Here is a 19,810-nt window from a genome sequence, read left to right as displayed (position 1 = left end):
TAATCCTAGGAAGATATTTAAAATATCAGCATTATTTCTCTCAACAAAATTAAATGTTACTTTGTGTACTTACACACTAATATATACAGTACCTGTTTATTTTAACTTTTATCTAGAAATATTATAGAAATCCTATACTTCCCAATTCTCAAAGTTCTAACAATCTTGTGCCCGTATACTGAGGTCACAAAAACTTCACTACAACTTTAGGTATAACTAAATGGACCAATGACAAACTTTATCCTAGAGAAGAATCTATGAAACAATCCAGTTCTAGATCTTTATATAAAAGATCAATGAAGTAATTAATTTTCCAATATGAATTAATATTTATTAATTTGCTATAAATTTGTAAATTTTCTGTTTTAAATTATTAAATATTTTAAATTAAATCATTCCTGTTAATAATATTCTAGAGAGTCTGTTGATTATAAATAGATCATTGGGTAAAAACACAACCATATAAAATTCTATCTTAAGGATTTTGAGGATATTATTAGGGAAATGCATAGCAAAAGTCTACAACATGGTTATTAATTTAATAGAAAAATATAAATGGCATATTTACCACCAATCCCTTCAGAGCCCTTTAATCTGTATTAAAAGTTCTGTTTCTTTTGTTTAATTATATACTTTGTTTCTATAGTAACCCTAAATCATATAATCAGTTGTAATGTTCCTAAACCTTTTACATGGTGAATTCTTTTCAGTCAGTATGCAATAGCAAAAATATAATCCTTGCTTAGAACTATATCTTCTTCCTGAATATGCCTTAATTGGTATGCAATAGGATTAAATGCAACTGCAGTTTCACTACAAAATTTTGAATAATTAAAGAGAAAAATACAAATTCTTAACTAAGCACTTAAGTTCTGTAGGAATTTACTGCCACCTTCAGGCTTTAATCAAACTGTATTGGCACTGCAGCATTTACATTTCTAGGAGACATTCAGTAGTTCCAGACATCTGACTCTGATTAATCTAGTAGAAATATTAACATGATTTTGTTTTGGAAGCAAAGTACTGTCTAATTTAAGATTAAAGTACAAACAAATATTTCTCATGAAATGTCCTTTTACCTTGTCTTCTTGTCTTTATTGATTCTTCTATAACATGTAATTAAAAATCAAAGCCTATGATTTGATTTATCAGTCATATAACTATAATTACCTACTGGGAGCTCCCGGAAGAGTGTCCAGAATATACTTAAGTAGTATTAGATTAAATCTAATGAAAAACTTTTAAAGCAAAACTGTTTTAAATATTCCATGTGCCTCCAAAGGCCACAAGGAACACAACTGTAGTTGAACAAGTTAGGTTAATTGTTCATTGCAGTGAGGGAGAACACACAGCAGGGGGAACTGTGGGGCATCAGTAAGAAGGTGTTAGAAAGGTCTTATAAATTTGGGAGATTTATAGGATTTAGATTTGAGAGAGTTTCAAGAAACTGGGGCATTGCTCTGGATTGGAGGCTGTCAGGAAGTGGGGGCAATTCTGCAATTGGCTATCTTAATACATCTTATTGATAAGACAGGAGGAAAGAAGTAAGGCTAAAGCTATAATTGGTGGAGGAGGAGCAATCATTCATTTTAGCCAGAATAGGGGAATGTTTGGTTGGTTGCTTTTTTTGTTTGTTTTTTGTTTTTGTAGACTGACCTTGTTTTTTGTCTATACCTAGACAAACGATTATAGAATGGTCTTGTTTTTTGTCTCCCTTCATCATGGTCAGAGTGTGGCCTTGTTTGATGTTGGATTTCTTTTAGTATGATTATATTCAATCAAAAAACACCAAGGCCTAGCTATGAGTGCCAGTTGAGTTACTATCAGGGGCTGCTTTTCTCTTTCTCATACATGTATTTGCAATTCTGTATAAACCTTTGTGTTTTATTCCTTGAATTTGTAGTGAATTATAGAAGTTTATGATTTTCAAAATAGAAATCAACAGAACAGGATGCCCCAGTGTACATCACAAATGTTACAAAAGTCAGAAATCCAGCTCAAAATAATTTGGAAAAAGGGAGACTTTATTAGAAGACCCACGTAACCGACATGAGGATAGGAGTGCTGATGGACTGTGGCTCACTTTCTCTGCATGGCCTACAATTCTCAAAGTTCATTAGTGTGCCAGTTTGAATGTATTATGTCCCCCAAAACACCATTATCTTCGATGCAGTCTTGTGTGGGCAGAAGTATTAATGTTGATTAGATTGTAATTCTTTGAGTGTTTCCATGGAGATGTGACCCACCCAACTGTAGGTGATAACTCTGATTAGATAATTTCCATGGAGGTGTGGCTCCACCCATTCAGCATGGGCCTTGATTAGTTTACTAGAGCACTATATAAGCTCAGACAGAAGGAGCTCACTGCTACAGCCAAGAGGGACACTTTGAAGAATGCACAGGAGCTGAGAGAGTAGCTGCAGCTTATGGAGACATTTTTAAGACGGCCATTGGAAGCTGATGCAGACATTTTGGAGAACGCCATTTTGAAACACAACCTGGGAACAAGCAGACACCAGCCACGTGCCTTCCCAGCTAACAGAGGGTTTCCGGACGCTATTGGCCATCCTCCATTGAAGGTACCCAGTTGTCGATGCATTACCTTGGACACTTTATGGCCTTAAGACTGTAACTATGTAACCAAATAAATCCCCTTTTACAAAAGTCAATCCATTTTTGGTGTTTTGCATTCCAGTAGCGTTAGCAAACCAAACAGTTAGCTTCCCAATTTCAGTACCAGAGAGTTTGAGTCTCTTTCCACAGTTACAGTTTGAAAAATCCCACAGGATTCTAATTGGGGCGGCCTAGTTACATGCCCACCTAGACCAATCAACTGCGACCAGGAAGGGCAGAGCAGGAACTACATGGTCAGGAGTAGGGGGAAGAAGCAATTCCCAGAAAAAATAGTGTGGCTGGAGTGCTGGGCAGGCAAAACAATAGATGCCCAGCAGGGAGTAAAATATCAGTTCTGGGATTTAGAAATATAACATTTGCTATATAACAGCAATAGCTTGGGGAGGGAAAAGGCAGGAAGCAAAAGAGAGCAGTTAGGCCATTACAATCATCCTAGTAAAATATACCAAAGGCTTGAACTAGGGCAGCATTAGTGGGACTAAAGAAAAGAAGATGATTTCAGGAAATGTTTCAGAGTTAGAAACTATAGGACTTGGTAATTAAATAGAAGTGGAGTGAGGGTCAAAAAATGTTTATCAAGCATTGTATCATCTGACATATTAATTCATTAAAACCTCACCACAACCTTATGGAGTACTAATTATTATTATCCCCATTTTCAGATGGGGAAATTGAGGCACACAGAGGTTAAGAAACTGCCAAAGTCATACAGATAATAGGCGGCAGAGTTCACACCCAGATAGTCTGTCACCAGGGTCAGAGTTTAGCCACCTGCCACAGCGTCTCCAAGGTCTGGATTTGGGTGGATGGTGATAGCATGAACCAAGGGTGGGAGCACAAGAGGAGCATATTGGGAGTTGGAGAGAGATACGAAGAGTTTTAAAAGTGTGAAGGACATACAGATGGAAATTCCCAGCAGGCAATTTGAAATATGTAACTGGGGTGAGGGTAGATATTTAGATTTGGGATTTGTCAGAACATAGATGAGAACTGAAGCCACGGAAGTGAGTGAAATCTTCTAAGAGGATTAGAAAGGGGATCTGATATACAGCCTGGAGAAAAACTGACAAAGAGAAGGTGGAAGAAGCACCAGCAAAGAGGACCTTGAAAATTAATTAGCGAGTATTTCTGAGGATAAGAAGAAATAGGCAATCTCATATCCTGCTAGTGGAAGGGTAAATTGGTACAATTTATTTGCAGGGAAATTTAGCAGTATCTAAAAATATATACAATTCTTCTACCATTTGACCCAGTAGTTCTACTTGAAATTCCACAAATACATTCCTTCAAATAGTCAGATATGTAGAGGACTGTTCACTTCAACTATTTTAAAATAAGAAAAGGAAGGAGGGAAGAAAGGAGGGAGGAGAGGTGCAATTTACATGTCTATTAATATTTTGCTAGTATTCCATACCATGTGATGCTTCCATAAAAATGAATACTAAAAGAACAAGGTAGATCTCTAGGGGCTGATGTGGAAAGATTACCAAGATTATTAAGTTTAAAAAGAAAAAGTGCAGAAGAGTACATATAATATACATTCAGTGTAAAAAAACAGCTCCTGCAATGCCCTGTTCAAGTGGAAAAATATACCACCAATACAGGACACAGAAACTTACAGAATCTTTTAAAAGCTCTGAAAGGAGGAAGTAAAAGAGAAAATTCCGAGAACTTTAAGTATAACTTAGCCATCTTGGACATCTAAATATACCCCAATGGAGACCTGAGTTATGGTTTAGGAAGCAGAAACATTTGTTAAGCACTCCAACACTCCACATCTATTACTGTAAATTGGCTCAAATCCTTCTTAGAAATGGACAGTTTTTAAATAATAAAAGAACTAAATGTGCATCAATAATTCATGTCACTACAAATGACACTCAAACACATCTTTTTATTTTACTAAATTTAAAAATACAAATCTTATTTAAAAATGCTTATCAAACATTGTATACATAAGTACTGCCAAATACTATTGGAATACACATTATGTACATTTGCTAAGATTAATTAGAAACAGAACAAAGTGAAATAACTATTGATAATGAATTTCAGAATTCAAATATTTTAAAATTTGGCAACTGTGAAGTAGTGATCTGCACAGAGAGATGTTTGCAGAGGTAAAATAGTTAAGAAAACAAACGGAATAATGCAGATATCGTGCCCTATGTGTTAACTAGATTTCTTCCCTATCCTCTCTCGTCTCATTTTAACAGAAATTAAAGTGCACAAGACTTCCAGGAATACTTGTTTTGCTTGTACCCTAAATATATATTACAGCCATCAAATTATGCTGTCATACTGAGGGTTTCAACTCCTCTTACTGTTCCTGAGGCTTTGAAAGTTAATTCTGAATGTGGCTAAAGGAAGGAAGGCCAACACTTTCTAAATTGCACCAAATAGCCTTAAAGTGTAAAAACACCAAAGATAAAAATATTAATTTGGGAACAGATTCAAGCAAGTTATCCCTGTCTATTTTGCCTTAGGAACAAAATTAGAATAAGGACCTAGTTTTACCTCTGAAAAATGCTTACTAAAAATCTGTTTCAAAAGATCAGACATGTACAGCAAGCACCACAATACTGTCAGTTACTGTTCACTGCTTACATACTTACTGTATCATAAATACCAGGCATAAAAACCTGCCCTCTAAGGGTTTACAAGAAATACAGGTAGAAGCATGTTATTACTTAACACTAATTTTAGCAATTAACATTAAGTATAATTTGTAAAAATAGGTCAACACCATATGATCAAGGAAGAGGAGAAGCTGCTAGCCTACAAAAGTGCTCCTTTTAGCTTTCGAACCCAATACCTTAACTTTGGGTAAAACAAGATTGTAAATTAAGGCCATCAGTTCTAAATAAGCTGATGAGGCCATATATACATACTCACATATATATGTTTAAATTCCAATTCTGATTTAATGATAATGTACTAGTACAAACCATTTATAGGAAACATTTTATCAGCCTTATTTACAAATACACAATGAATGACAAAGTTAGGGGAAATAAAAAGAAATGCAGATAAATAAAGCCATTTAGGAACATGGTACATGAAAGATAAGACAAATTTGCATAATTTTTTTTAAACCAAAGAAAAAAGTTTAGGTAAGAAACTCCTACCATATTTACTTATTGGTCACTGGACCTAAGAGTCAAATAAATGTAATGATCATGATTAAACTTTTATTATTGTTTCTTTTAATAACATATCAATATGAGGTCTACTTAGAATACTACCAACAAATACACATTTTCTCATGATTTGATGAGAATTTTAAGTTATTGAATACATTTTTTTACTCCTGTGGCACATAACACGTGGTAACACTAACAAGGTAGATTTAGATAACACTTAAATCATGATTACGAATGTTTAATTGAATATTTTCCTTTCTGTAGCTGTGAAATGTAAAGCTTAGATTTGCTTCCATCAGGCCTCTTAAACCAAACTTCATCATGGTTAATTGTTGTAATTACGGCACTAAAAATGAAAAAAAAAAAGAAAAAGAAGAATGAATGAATGAATTACAAGATGCCTCCTCCACTGATTTTTGACGACTAACCATAATTCCACAATAGTTGGACTACAACAATACAATCAGATTTGTCATTTACCAGAATGCTGCATCATCACCCGGTCATGCTGTCAAAAATACCACATTCAGCAACACTTAACAGAAAATCTCCTTTTCTTTCCTAATAGAGTTGATAAAATTTATTTTCTATGAGAACTATTAAATGCACATTGTTCTTACCCCCAGTGCCCCCTTCCTAGAAAAAAAAAACAGATGCTAAAATGACCTACTTATATGATATTATGCCTCCAACTCTTATCAGCCTTCACTATAGGAAATCTTTCAAAGCCAACCCCTAATTCCCAGGATCAAACCATCTAGGGTACTCATACAGACTTATTTTAAGATTATTTGTAGTTTACAGAAAATCATGCAGACAATATAGAGTTCCCATATCTGCCCCCTCAACACACAGTTTTCCCCATTATTAACATTTTGCATCAGTGATGAAACAGTATTGTTGTTTACTACAACTGATAAAACAATATTATTATAAATACACTATTAACTATAGTCCACAGTTTACATTAGAGTTCACTCGGTGTTGTACAGCTGTGTAGTTCTTTTCTTTTATTCTGGTAACATACATACAACTACCTAAAATTTAAGTTTATCCACTTTCAATTACACAGTTAAGTGGTGTTAATTACATTCACAATGTTATGCCACCATCACCCCCAACCATTACCAAAACTTTTCCACCATCCCAAGCAGAGTCTTTGTACCAATTAACTCCCCACTCCCCACCCCTCACCCAGCCCCTGGTAACCTATATGCTAGTTTCTGACTTTGAGAATTTGGATAGTCTTAATTATTTCATATAGATGAGATCATACAATATTTGTCCTATTGGGTCTTGCTTATTGCAAACAACTTGATACCTTTAAGGTTCATCCATGTTGTAGCAGTATCAGACTTCATTCCTTTTTATGAATGCAAAATATTCCATTGTATGTATATACCACATTTTGCTTATATATTCATCTGTTGATGGACACTTGCATTCCTTCCATCTTTTGCCAATAGTAAATAATGCTGCTATGAACACCAGTGTGCAACTATCTGTTCGAGTCCCTGCTTTCAATTCTTTTGGGTACATATCTAGAAGTGAGATTGCCAAAACATATGGCAATTTTTTACTTAACTTTCTGTGGAACACCAAACTTTTCCACAGTGGCTTCCCCATTTAACATTTTCATCAATGATGAATGAGAGTTATTATTTCTCTATATCCTCCCCAACACTTATTTTCCTTTTTTTTTATAGTAGCCATCCTAGTGAATGTGAAGTAGTATCTCCTGATTTTGAGTTGCATTTCCCTAAAGGCTTATGATGTTGAGCAACTTTCATGTGCTAAATGGCCATTTGAATATCTTCTTTAGAGAAATATCTGTTCAAATTCTTTGCCCATTTTTTAATTAGGTTGTTTGTCTTTTAATTGTTGAGTGGTAGGATTTCTTCATATAGTCCTCATATTAAACCATTATCAGATGTGGTTTCCAAATATTTTCTCCCATCCCATAGGTTGCCTTCTTACTTTAAAGATAAAGTCTTTTGATGCACAAGTCTTTAACTCTGATGAAGTCCCATTTATGTATTTTTTATTTTGTTGCTCATGCTTTTAGTGTAAAATCTAAGAAACCACTGTCTAACACAAAATACTGAAGATGCTTCCCTATGTTTTCTTCCAGGAGTTTCATTGTTTTTGTTCTTAAATTTAGATCTTTGATTCATTTTGACTTAATTTTTGTATATGGTGTGAAGTAGGGGTTCACCTTCATTTTTTGTTGAAGCATCACTGTTGAAGAGACTATTCCTTCCCCAACAGGAAGGACTTGGCACCATTGCCAAAAATTAATTGGCTGTAGATGGGGGGAGAGGTGTATCTGAACACTAAGTTTAATTTCATTGGCCTATATGTTTGACCTTGTTCCAGTACTATACTGTTTTCTTACAGCTCTGTAATAAGTTTTAAAATCAGTTAAGTGTGAGACCTCCAACTTCATTCTTTTTCAAGATGGCTTTGGCTACCCAGGGCCCATTATGCTTCCATATTAATTTGATTGTTGGCTTTTTCATTTCTGCAAAAGAAAGCTGTCAGAATTTTGATCAGGATTGCAATGAATCTGTAAATTGTTTTGGATAGAACTGACATCTTAATATTTAGTCTTCCAATCCATGAACACAGAATGTCTTTCCATTTATTTACGTCTTCTAGAATTATTTTAGCAATGTGTTATCGTTTTCCATACAGAAGTCCTTTACATTCTTGCTTAAAATTGTTCCTAGTTGTTTCTTTGTAAAAGGAATTTTTTCTTGATTTCTTCTTCATACGTTCATTACTAGTATATAGAAACACTACTGACTTTCGAGTGTTGATCTTGTACTCTATCAACTTACTGAATTCTTTATTAGCTCTAGGACCTTTTTTGTGAATTTTTCATCTTTTTCAATATATAGAATTGTGTCATCTGCAAACAGGAAAAATTTTACTTCTTCCTTTCCAATCTCGATGCTTTTTATTTTGTCTTCTTGCCTAACTGCTCTGGCTAGAACTTCCAGTACAATGTTGAGTAACAGTAGTGACAGTGGGCAATCCTTGTCTTGTTCCTGATCTTAGAGGGAAAGCTTTCAGTCTCACCTTTGAGTATGATGTCAGCTGTACATTCTTCACATATGCCCTTTATCATCTGAGGAAGTTTCTTTCTATTCCTAGTTTTCTGAATGTTTTTATCAAGAAGGGGTGCTAAATTTTGTGAAATGCCTTTTCTGCATCAATTGAGATGATCATGTGTTTTTCTTTCATTCTATTAACATGGTGTAATACATTAATTGATTTTCTTATGCTGAACCACTCTTACAAATCCAGAATAAATCTCACTTGATAATTGTATATAATTCTTTTAATGTGCTGTTGGATTCAGTTGGCTAGTGTTTTGTTGAGGATTTTTGCATCTCTATTCACAACTTTTTTCTTGTGTTATTTTCATCTGGCTTTGGTGATGCTGGCTTCACAGAATGAATTAGAAAGTATCTGCTCCTCTTCAACTTCTTGGAAGAGTTTCAGCAGGACTAGTATTAAATCTTGTTGGAATACTTGTTAAAATTCACCAGTGAAGTAATCTGGTCCTGTATTTGCCTTTCTTGGGAAGTTTTTCATGACTGATTCAATCTCTTTACTTGTTATTGGTTTGTTGAGATCTTCTATTTCTTCTTGAATTCATGTAAGTAGTTTGTAAGTTTCCATGAATTTGTCCTTTTCATCTAGGTTATCTACGTTATTGGCATACAGTTGTCCACAGTATCCTCTTACAACCCTTTTTATTTCTCTGGGGCCAGCAGTAATGCCCCCCTCCTTCATTTCTGATTTTAGTTATTTTCATTCTTTTTCTTTTCTCATTCTAGCTGAAGTTTCTTGATTTTATTGATCTTTTCAAAGAACCAAACTTTGGTTTCATTGATTTTATTGTTTTTTTTTTTTTTCTTCTCTATTTCATTTCTCTACATTCTAATCTTTATTTCCTTCCTTCTTGTCACTTTAGGTTTAGTTTGCTCTTCTTTTCCTACATCCTCCAGTTGTGAGTTTAGATTTCTGATTTGAGATCTTTTTTCTTTTTTAATGTACGCTATTAAAGCTATAACTTTCCCTATCAGCACTGCCCTTGCTGCATCCCATCAGTTTTGGTGTGTTGTGTGTTCATTTTCACTTGTCTCAAGATATTTCCTAACTTCCCTTGTGACTTATTCTTTGATCCAATGGTTGCTCAAGAATGTGTTGTTTTAATTTCCACATATTTATGAATTTATCCATTTCTCCCTCTGTTATTGATTTCTAGCTTCATTCCATTGTGGCCAGAGAAGATACAGTGTATATCAATTTTTAAATTTATTGAGATTTGTTTTGGATCCTAAATACTTGGTCTGTCTTGGAGAATGGACCTTGCGCAATACAGAATAACATGCATTCTGCTGTTGTTGGGTGAAGTATTCTAGGTATGTCTGTTGAGTCTAGATGGTACATAGTATTGTTTAAGACTTCTATTTCCTTATTGATCTTCTGTCTAACACATTCTCTCCATTATTGAAAGTGGTGTATTGAAGTCTCATAATACTAATGTAGAACCATATGTTTCTTCTTTCATATCTGTCAATACTTGCTTCATGTATTTAGGGGTTAAGCCATTAGATGCATATATAGTTATAATTGTTATAATTTCTTGTTGAATTGACCCCTTTATCAGGATAAAATGTCCTTCTTCATCCCTTGTAACAGATTTTTACTTAAAATCTATTTTATCTGAAATTAGTATAGCTACCCCAGCTCTCTTTTGTTTACTATTTTCATGGAATTTTTTTCCATCCTTTCACTTTCAATTTGAATTTAAGATGAATCTCTTGCAAACAGCATATAGCTGGGTCATGCTTTTTTATCCATTCTGCCACTCTCTGCCTCTTGACTGGGCAGTTTCATCCATTTACATTTAAAATAACTAGTGATAATGCAAGATTTTCTGCCATTTTGCTATTTGGTCTCTGTAAGTCATATCATTTTTGTTCCTCAATTTTTCCATTACTGCCTAATTTCATATTTTTGATTTTTTGTAGAGAACCTTCTGTGTATATTTTTCAGATATTTTCTTTGTGGTTGTCACAGGGCATAAATCTAACATTCTAAATCTGTAACAATCATGTTTGATTTGATACACCTCAACTTCAATAGCATAAACAAACTACATTCCTATACCTCTCTGTCTCCCCTACCTTTATGTTGTACTTGTTATGATTTATATCTTCATATATTGTGTGTCTAAAACCATAGACTTATCATTACTTTTTATTCATCTGCATTTTAGAATCTGTAAGGAGCAGAAAAATTAATTAATTAAAAAAAGATGGAGTTAACATACCAAAAATACAATACAATAATACTGGCATTTATAATTACCCAAATGCTTACCTTTACTGAAGATCTTTATTTTTTTATGCCACTTTGATCTACTATCTAGTGTCCTTTCCTTTCAACCTGAAGAACTCCCTTTAGCATTGCTTGTAGGGAGGTCTAGTGGTAATGAACTCCCTCAGCTTTTGTTTATGTGGGAGCAATGTAATCTCTCACACACTTTTAAAAGACAGTCTCACTGGATATAAAATTCTTGGTTGGCAATTATTTTCTTTCAACACCTTAAATATATCTTCTACCTTCTTGCATCTGTGGTTTCTGATGAGAAATGAGCACTTAATCTTATTGGGATTCCCTTGTGCATGACAAGCTGCTTTTCTCTTGCAGCTTTCAGCACTCTCTCCTTGTTCCTGGTGTTTAATGGTTTGACTACAATGTGTCTGGGTGTGGTTTCTTTGATTTTATCCTGTTCAGGATTCACTGGTCTTCTGGAATGTGTATATTCACGTTTTTGGTAAATATGTGAAGCATTCTGTCATTATTTCTTTGAATGTCCCTTCAGCTCCTTTCTTTCTTCTCTTTCTGGGGCTACCATAATGCATATATTGATATACTTGATGGTGTCCCACAGGTCTCTTAGGGTCTATTCACTTTCTTCCATTCTTTTTTCTTTCTGCACCTCAGTCTGAATCATTTCAATGGTCTTACCTTCAAATTCAATGATTCTTTCTTCTGCCTGTTCCAATATACTATGGACACTATCTAAGGAATTTTTTATTTCCATTATTGTGGTCTTCAACTCCAGTATTTCTGTTTGGTTTCTTTTTAGAATTTCTCTTTATTGAGATTCTCATTTTGTTCATTCATCCTTTTCCTGACATCCTTTAGTTCTTTCTACTTGCTTTTCTTTAGCTCTTGAGCATACTGAAGATCATTTTTTAAAGTCTTTGTCTGGTTTCTCCAATGCCTGATCTTCTTTGTTGATGGTTTCGATGTAGTTTTATATTGCTCCTCTGGATAGTCCATCATTTCCTCTTTCTTCATTTGTACTGTAATATTTTGCTACATACTGTACAGCTTAATATTTTAAAGTGTTAACTCTGGAATTAATCCCTGAGTTGTATGCTCTTAAATTTGTATCTGGCTGGTGATATGACAGATTTCCTTGACTGCCAGGACAAAAACAGAGAGTTTAATGCAAAAAAAAAAAAACCAAAAAAATAAAAAAACCACTTTCCACAGTCTGCAAATTGACTCTGTGTTGGTTAGTGCTTTAATTTAGATCCAGATCAGCCTGAGGTGAAAAGTGTGGACTCCTCTCTCTCTTTTCTGAGTATACGTCCTCTCCTGGGCATGTACTCTTGCCTTTGGAATTCCCTCTACTCCCTTTGGAATAGACTTTTCCCCATTCCCATGTGCTCTATTTTGTGTTTTGAAGAATCCTTTGCTCCAGGCCACTTAAATTTGATTACTTCTTACAGTTCTTTAGCCACTAAAAGCTGCTTCTGCCTGCATAGTGAGTTCTGGGAAGGGGAGCTAGAGACAAGTGTCCTGAGTCAATCCTTCATGCTGCCTCCCTATAGGTTGGTACTGACATACAGTATGCACATGGGGTACTCTGCTCCCTCTGGAACAGAACCAGGAACCCACAGTAACAGTGCAGGCCAACCCCACAATGCACAGGGGAGGAGTTGGAGAAAGGACCAGCTAGGGCACCACAAGCTTCTCATACTGGTTTTAAATTGTTTTCTTGATCCAGCACTCACTCCATTACTCTAACCCTCTGCTTTTCTGAAGCTCTGAGGAAGAAAGCTCTGCAAGTTTTTAGTAGTTGTTCAAAGATTCTGTGAGGCGACTGAACCCTAGAGTATCATGCACTGACTGCCATCTTGGTATGAGCTTTTTTGACGCAACTAATCTTTATGTAGAAATTTCTTTTTAAAAAAATAGATTTATGTTTAATCCTCTTACGCTATTTCACCTCTTTTTTAACCAATTTTATGCTAAATGTAGCAAAATGTCTCAGAAGCAATAATGTAAAGGGAAGAATCCAAGAGTATTATATGTAGCCTAGTAATTAGCTCAAGGGGCTCCTATGAAAGAAGTTACTAAACACAACAATCCTGGCATCCTAAAAATTTAAAGATGAAATCGTAATCTGGTTAAACCACTATATTTGTAAACCGAGTAATCTAGCCTAAATACTCACTTTTTTTAGTGGTAAATGCTTTTTTACCACTGAGACCTAGAAAAAGATATCTTCTTATTGTAGAAGATTACTACTCCAAGAATTAAATTCTAAATTACTGAAATAACCAAAGCAGTGATTAATATTTTTTCAAAGGCCACACCAGAAAAAACTTAGGTTATATAAATTACTACATAAATTTTATTTAAGAATCAACAGATTATTGAGACATTTTAAAAAGCAATTTTCAGTTTCAAGTTACAGTTTAATCACTGTTAATCTTGAGGTTTTCATTAATTTTCCTTTTTTTTTCCTACTCTGTACAAATTCTTTTCATCCAAAATGCTATTAACACATCCAAAAAACTTAAGGATTAATAGGTCCACCAAAAATCTTTAATGGTCTGGCTTAAAGGTCATTATATTAGGATTATAACAAGCCATCTACTATAAGAATTAATAAGAAGGATTAGTTTGCTGACTGCATAATTCCAACATTTTTTACTTCTGTTAACGCTTGTGTTCATAAACTTAATATGTAACTCTGGTGTATAAATATTAACACTGGTGTACACTCACATTAATCACACTGCATGTTAACTTGAAAAAGGATCCACAGGCAACTAGTGATGCATTACATATGCACTATGGAGGCAGCAAATATTTATTGACAATGATGTTGTAAACCATAATAGTGAGCAACACTAAAATGATAAAGGCTTTTTACCTTGTAGGACATTCATCTTTTTTATCAATACATATTGTTTGTCCACGTATATACCATTCACCATCATAATATAGTCTTCCCTCTTCAGACCTGGCACTGTGCAGATGTTTTTCCAGCTTCACAGGTGCTAAAGGGATCAGTTCAAAAACTGTTATATTAATAAAATATTGTCAGAACAAGTTCAGAACATTAAGAATTAACACCAATCATGCATACATGTAAAAGAAAAAACTAAAACTATTTCTTAGATAGAAAGCTGAAATCTAACAAAACCATACAATTTACTGTTTTTAATGTAACTACTAAACAATGGACATTACATCAATCATCAATTAACTGAACAAGGGCCAGAAGGGGAAGCAGGTACATTATCAATAGGTAGTACCAATTTTAAGCAGTATTTAAAATATCAATTATCATATTTCCATTGAAAATTACTTCTCATATTTTCTCCCCTACAGCCCTATGACACTTCCAAAGAAGCAGAGTTTAATGTATATTCCAAGAGTTTTGACATCTTTGAATCTAATGGAAAGTGATTTTCAAATAAATATGCTAAATCAAATCAAAAACCAAATCAATGAGTTCAAGGAAGATATAACAAAAGAGATGAAGGCTATAAAGAAAACACTAGGCAAACATATGGTAGAAATTGAAAGTTTGAAAAAACTGGCAGAATCTATGGAAATGAAAGGCACAACACAAGAGATGAAAAACATAATGGAGAAATATAAGAGCAGATCTCAAGAGGCAGAAGAAAACAGTCAGGAACTGGAGAACAAGACACCTGAACTCCTTCAGAAAAAAGAACAGATAGGGAAAAGAATGGAAAAATATGAGCAATGTCTCAGGGAATTGAATGACAACATGAAACACATAAATGTACATGTCATGGGTGTCCAAGAAGGAGAAGAGAAAGGAAATGGGCAGAAGCAATAATAGAAGAAATAATCATCGAAAATTTCCCATCTCTTATGAAAGATACAAAATTACAGATCCAAGAAGCACAGCGCACCCCAAACAGAACAGATCTGAATAGACTTATGCTAAGACACTTAACATATCAGATTATCAAATATCAAAGACAAAGAGAGAATCTTGAAAGCAGCAAGAGAAGAGCGATCCATCACATACACAGGAAGTTTGATAAGACTATGCGCAGATTTCTCAGTAGAAACCATGAAGGCAAGAAGGAAGTGGTGTGATATATTTAAGATACTGAAACAGAAAAACTGCCAACCAAGAATCCTATATCCAGCAAAACTGTCCTTCAAATATGAAGGAGAATCTGAAATATTCTCTGACAAAAAAACAATGAGAGAGTTTGTGAACAAGATACCTACGCTACAGGAAATACTAAAGGGAGTACTACAGACAGATAGGAAAAGACAGGAATGAGAGGTTTGGAACAAAATTTTGGGAGATGGTAGCACAGCAATGTAAGTACACTGAACAAAGATGACTGTGAGTATGGCTGAAAGAGGAAGGTTAGGAGCATGTGGGACACCAGAAGGAAAGAGGAAAGATAAAGATTGGGACTGTATAACTCTGTGAAACCTAGAGTGCTCAACAATTGTGATAAAATGTACAAATATGTTTTTGCATCAGGGAGGAAAAATGAATGTCAACCTTGCAAGGTGTTTAACATAGGGTGGTTCAGGAAGAAGATGGTGGCATAGAGAGGAGTGGAAGTTAATTAGTCCCCCTGGAACAAGTAATAAACTCCCAGAACAACTAGTAAATAACCTGGAATAACTGCTGGGGGACAATCATGACTGTCCATACATCATAAACCAACCTAGATTGGGAGGAATGTCTGAGATCACAGCACAAAATCTAAGTAAAGACTGCAGACCAAGCCAGGAGCCCCCTCTCCCCATGGCAGCCCAAACTGCAAAACCTCGCTGTGATAGAGAGCAGCACTCTCTGAACAAGCAAATATACCTCAGTCCAGCTCCAACTGGGGTTTTGATTAACAAATGTGGACTGCTCAATACAAGCTACCAATCCCCAACAAGCACACAGAGACTTTTAGTGATGACTGACTTTGAAGAGCCGGAGGTCTTCTCTTTGCTGGGAGGGGGAGCCCAGAGGACCAGGTGCTGTCTCTGGCTGGCGGGTGAAGCTGAGGGTACCATGGGGTGGTCCTGAAGAGGGGCTTTCTGTCCCTTTTTCTCTCTCTCAACCAGGGCAGCTCAGTGTGGAAAGCTGCAGCCATTTTCAGTTCACAGCTCTCTGACCCAGGCAAGTGTGGAGATAGCCAAGTCAGAGAGATAAAGAACCTATTTAAATGCTGATGATCACTCCCTAGGGAGTGTATCTTCCCTAAGAGGAAGGAGGTGGTGCCCAGCCCTATTACCGGCCTCCCTTTCAGAACCAGACCCCAGAGCCTGGGGGAAAACAGTCAAAACAGAAACTAAGGACAATGGGGGCCACACCTCCTTACACCAGTCAGGAGCTAAAGGCTGACAGGTGCTACCTGCTGGACAGGTTAGGAAAAGCACAGTGGCTTGAAGCCTCACAGGGTGTGTCAATCTTCTAAGACACACCCTCAGGGAAATCTGATACTGAACATGTCCCCATTCTGTGATATGAGCCTATTCTGGTCTGGGAATAGCTATTGGGATAACCAGGGAAACCAGATGTCTAGACAATAGAAAAATACAACCTACACTAAGAAAAATGAAGTTATGGCCCAGTCAAAGGAACAAACATACACTTCAACTGAGATACAGGAATTTAAACAACTAATGCTAAATCAATTAAAAAAGTTTAGGAAAGATATGGCAAAAGAGATGAAGTATATAATGAAAACACTGGACGAATATAAGGTAGAAATCAAAAGTTTGAAAAAATAATGGGCAGAATCTATGGAAATGAAAGGCACAACACAAGAGATGAAAGACACAATGGAGACATACAACAGCAGACCTTAAGAGGCAGAAGAAAACACCCAGGAACTGGAGAACAAGATACCTGAACTCCTACATAAAAAAGAACAGAGAGAGAAAAGAATGGAAAAATATAAGCAAAGTCTCAGGGAATTAAATGACAAAATGAAATGCATGAATGTACATGTCATGGGTGTCCAAGAAGAAAAGAAGGGAAAAGGGGCAGAAGCAATATTAGAGGAAATAATCAATGAAAATTTCCCAACTCTTATGAAAGACATAAAATTACAAATCCAAGAAGTGCAGCATACACCAAATAGAATAGATCTGAATAAGCCTACACCAAGACACTTAATAATCAAAAGTATCAAACGTCAGAGACAAAGAGAGAATCCTGAAAGCAGCCAGAGAAAAGTGATCCATCACACACAAAGGAAACTTGATAAGACTATGTGTGGATTTCTCAGTAGAAACCATGAAAGCAAGAAGGAAATGGTGTGATATCTTTAAGATACTGAAAGAGAAAAACCGCCAACCAAGGATCCTATATCCAGCAAAACTGTCCTTCAAATATGAGGGAGAGTTTAAAATATTCTCTGACAAAAAGGCAATGAGAGAGTTTGTGAACAAGATACCTGTGCTACAGGAAATACTAAAGGGAGCACTACAGATAGGAAAAAACAGGAGTGAGAGGTCTGGAACACAATTTTAGGTGATGGTAATAAAGCAATGTAAGTACACTGAAAAAAGATGACTGTGAGTATGGTTGAAAGAGGGAGGTTAGGAGCATGTGGGATACCAGAAGGAAGAGGAAAGATAAAGACTGGGACTGTATAACTCAGTGAAACCTAGAGTGCTCAACAGCTGCGATAAAATGTACAAACTGTTTTTACATGAGGGAGGAAAAATGAATGTCAACCTTGCAAGGTGTTGAAAATAGGGAGGTATTGGGGGGGAAATAGAATCAATGAAAACTAGAGACTATAATTAACAGAAACATTGTGTTACGCTTCTTTTAATATAACAAAGGCAATATACCAAAGCTAAAGGCATATAAGAGGGAGACATAAGGCAGGGGTATGGGAGTCTTGGCATTGGTGATGTCTGACTCTTTAGTCTACTTTAGTTTAATGCTATCTTTCCTTTTGTTGCTTCCTAGCTGTCATGTTTTTTTGTTGGTGGTGGTCATTTTTTTTTCTCTTTTTTTTCTTTTTCTTTTGTCTCTCTGCCTTCTTTTGACTCTTCCTCCTTCTTTGTGGAAGAAATGGAGATGTCCTTAAATAGCGGTGATGGTGGTGAATACATAAAATGCGACTCTACAGGGAACCATCGATCGTTTACTTGGGACAGAATGTACGCGTTGTGAACAAAACTATCTTAAAAAAATGGGTTGATGAAGAAACCGAGGACACTATATTGAGTGAAATAAGTCAAACACATTAGGACAAATATTGCAGGGTCTCACTGATATGAACTAATTATAAAATGTAAACTCATAACATGAAACATAAGTTGCCAGGATACAGAATGAGGTTAAAGAATGGGGAACAGTTGCTTATTATGAGCAGAATGTTCAACTAGGTTGAACTTAAGTGTTTGGAAATGGACAGAGGTGACAGTAGCACATTATTGTGAGAATAACTAACAGTGCTGAATGTGCATGAAGGTGGTGGAAAGGGTAAGCTCAAAAGTCACGTATGTCACCAGAAGGAAAGCTGGAGGTTAAAAGATGGGAATGTATAAAACAGTGAATCTTGTGGTAGACAATCTCTGTGACTAACTGTACAAATATTAGAGATATCTTTCATGAACTAAAACAAATGTATGACACTATAACTAGAAGTTAATAATAGAGGGGTATATAGGGAAAAAATATATACCTATTGCAAACCATGTACTACAGTTAGTAGTATTTTAACATTCTTTCATCAATAGTAACAAATGTACTATACCAATACAAGGAGTCAGTAATGGAGGGGGGGGTGGTTGGTTAGGTGTATAGGAGGATTTGAATTTCATTTTTGTCTTTATTTCTTTTCTGGAGTAATAAAAATGTTCTAAAAATTGGAAAAAAAATTAATTGTGGTGATGGATGCACAGCTGTATGAAGGTACCATGGGCAACTGATTGTACGCTTTGGATCTTTGGATAATTGTATGGTATGTGAACAATCTCAATAAAATTAAATTTAAAAAAAATTCAAAAAAAAAATCCAATCAGGAGACAGACAAATAAGTAAACAATAAATAAAGAATTACAATTGTGGTAAATACCATGCAGAAAACAAACAGGATGCAATGCTAAAGATAACTGCAGTGGGAGTGGGGGAAACTCAATCAAATAGGGTAGTCAGAGTCTCAGAGGAATCCATACTCCAAAAATGTAAAGCATCACTGCTCTAGAAAGTTTGGCATTTGCCCTTCCAGTTAATTCCCAAGGGAAGTACTTTATAATGATATCAAATTTAAAGGAATACTTGGGTTAAAGAAAATATGGAGACTGACTCTTATAGATTACCTTATCTATTGGAATGTGACTAGAAGTTCCTTTTCTTATTATTTAAAACATTTATTAATAACCTAGCTTCATATGACACTGGTGCAGAGGGTTAACAAGAGCAGTATAGGGAAAAACTACCCATTACATATTAAAGACTATATTTAATAGGAATATCTTACCAACACTACACTAATACTAGGAATGAATAATTAGTAGCTGACAAGAGCTCTGGGATATATTATGTTATGATAATTGTTATAAACTTGAGAGTGATGATGATTGTACAACTAAGTGAAGATAATGTAAGAAACTGACAATTTATCTTCAGATAGAATATATATTAAGTGAAATTAGGAACCCACTATTTAATAAATCAAGCACTCAACTTG

The 19,810-nt window shown here is 35.3% G+C and overlaps 1 protein-coding gene across 3 annotated transcripts in view; it reads right to left on the bottom strand.

The window, feature by feature from the left end:
- Positions 1–4,375: 4,375 nt before the first annotated feature.
- BRMS1L (BRMS1 like transcriptional repressor) overlaps positions 4,376–19,810 on the bottom strand; it is a 59,196-nt gene continuing 43,761 nt past the window's right edge. For 2 of the 3 annotated variants that reach the window (XM_037834833.1, XM_037834835.1), the window contains 2 exons: positions 14,032–14,179; positions 4,376–6,123 (listed from right to left, as the gene is read on the bottom strand). In XM_037834833.1, the coding sequence (XP_037690761.1) occupies positions 6,006–6,123; positions 14,032–14,179 (266 nt within the window). In that variant the 3' untranslated portion in view covers positions 4,376–6,005. The remainder of the gene's footprint in view (positions 6,124–14,031; positions 14,180–19,810) is intronic. The other variant, XM_037834834.1, reaches the window with a different exon arrangement.

Source organism: Choloepus didactylus, chromosome 4 (genome assembly GCF_015220235.1).
Source record: "Choloepus didactylus isolate mChoDid1 chromosome 4, mChoDid1.pri, whole genome shotgun sequence".
In the NCBI taxonomy this organism is placed as follows: domain Eukaryota; kingdom Metazoa; phylum Chordata; class Mammalia; order Pilosa; family Megalonychidae; genus Choloepus; species Choloepus didactylus.
Note: the sequence above shows the minus strand (reverse complement) of the source record. Positions and strands in the feature narration are given on the sequence as shown.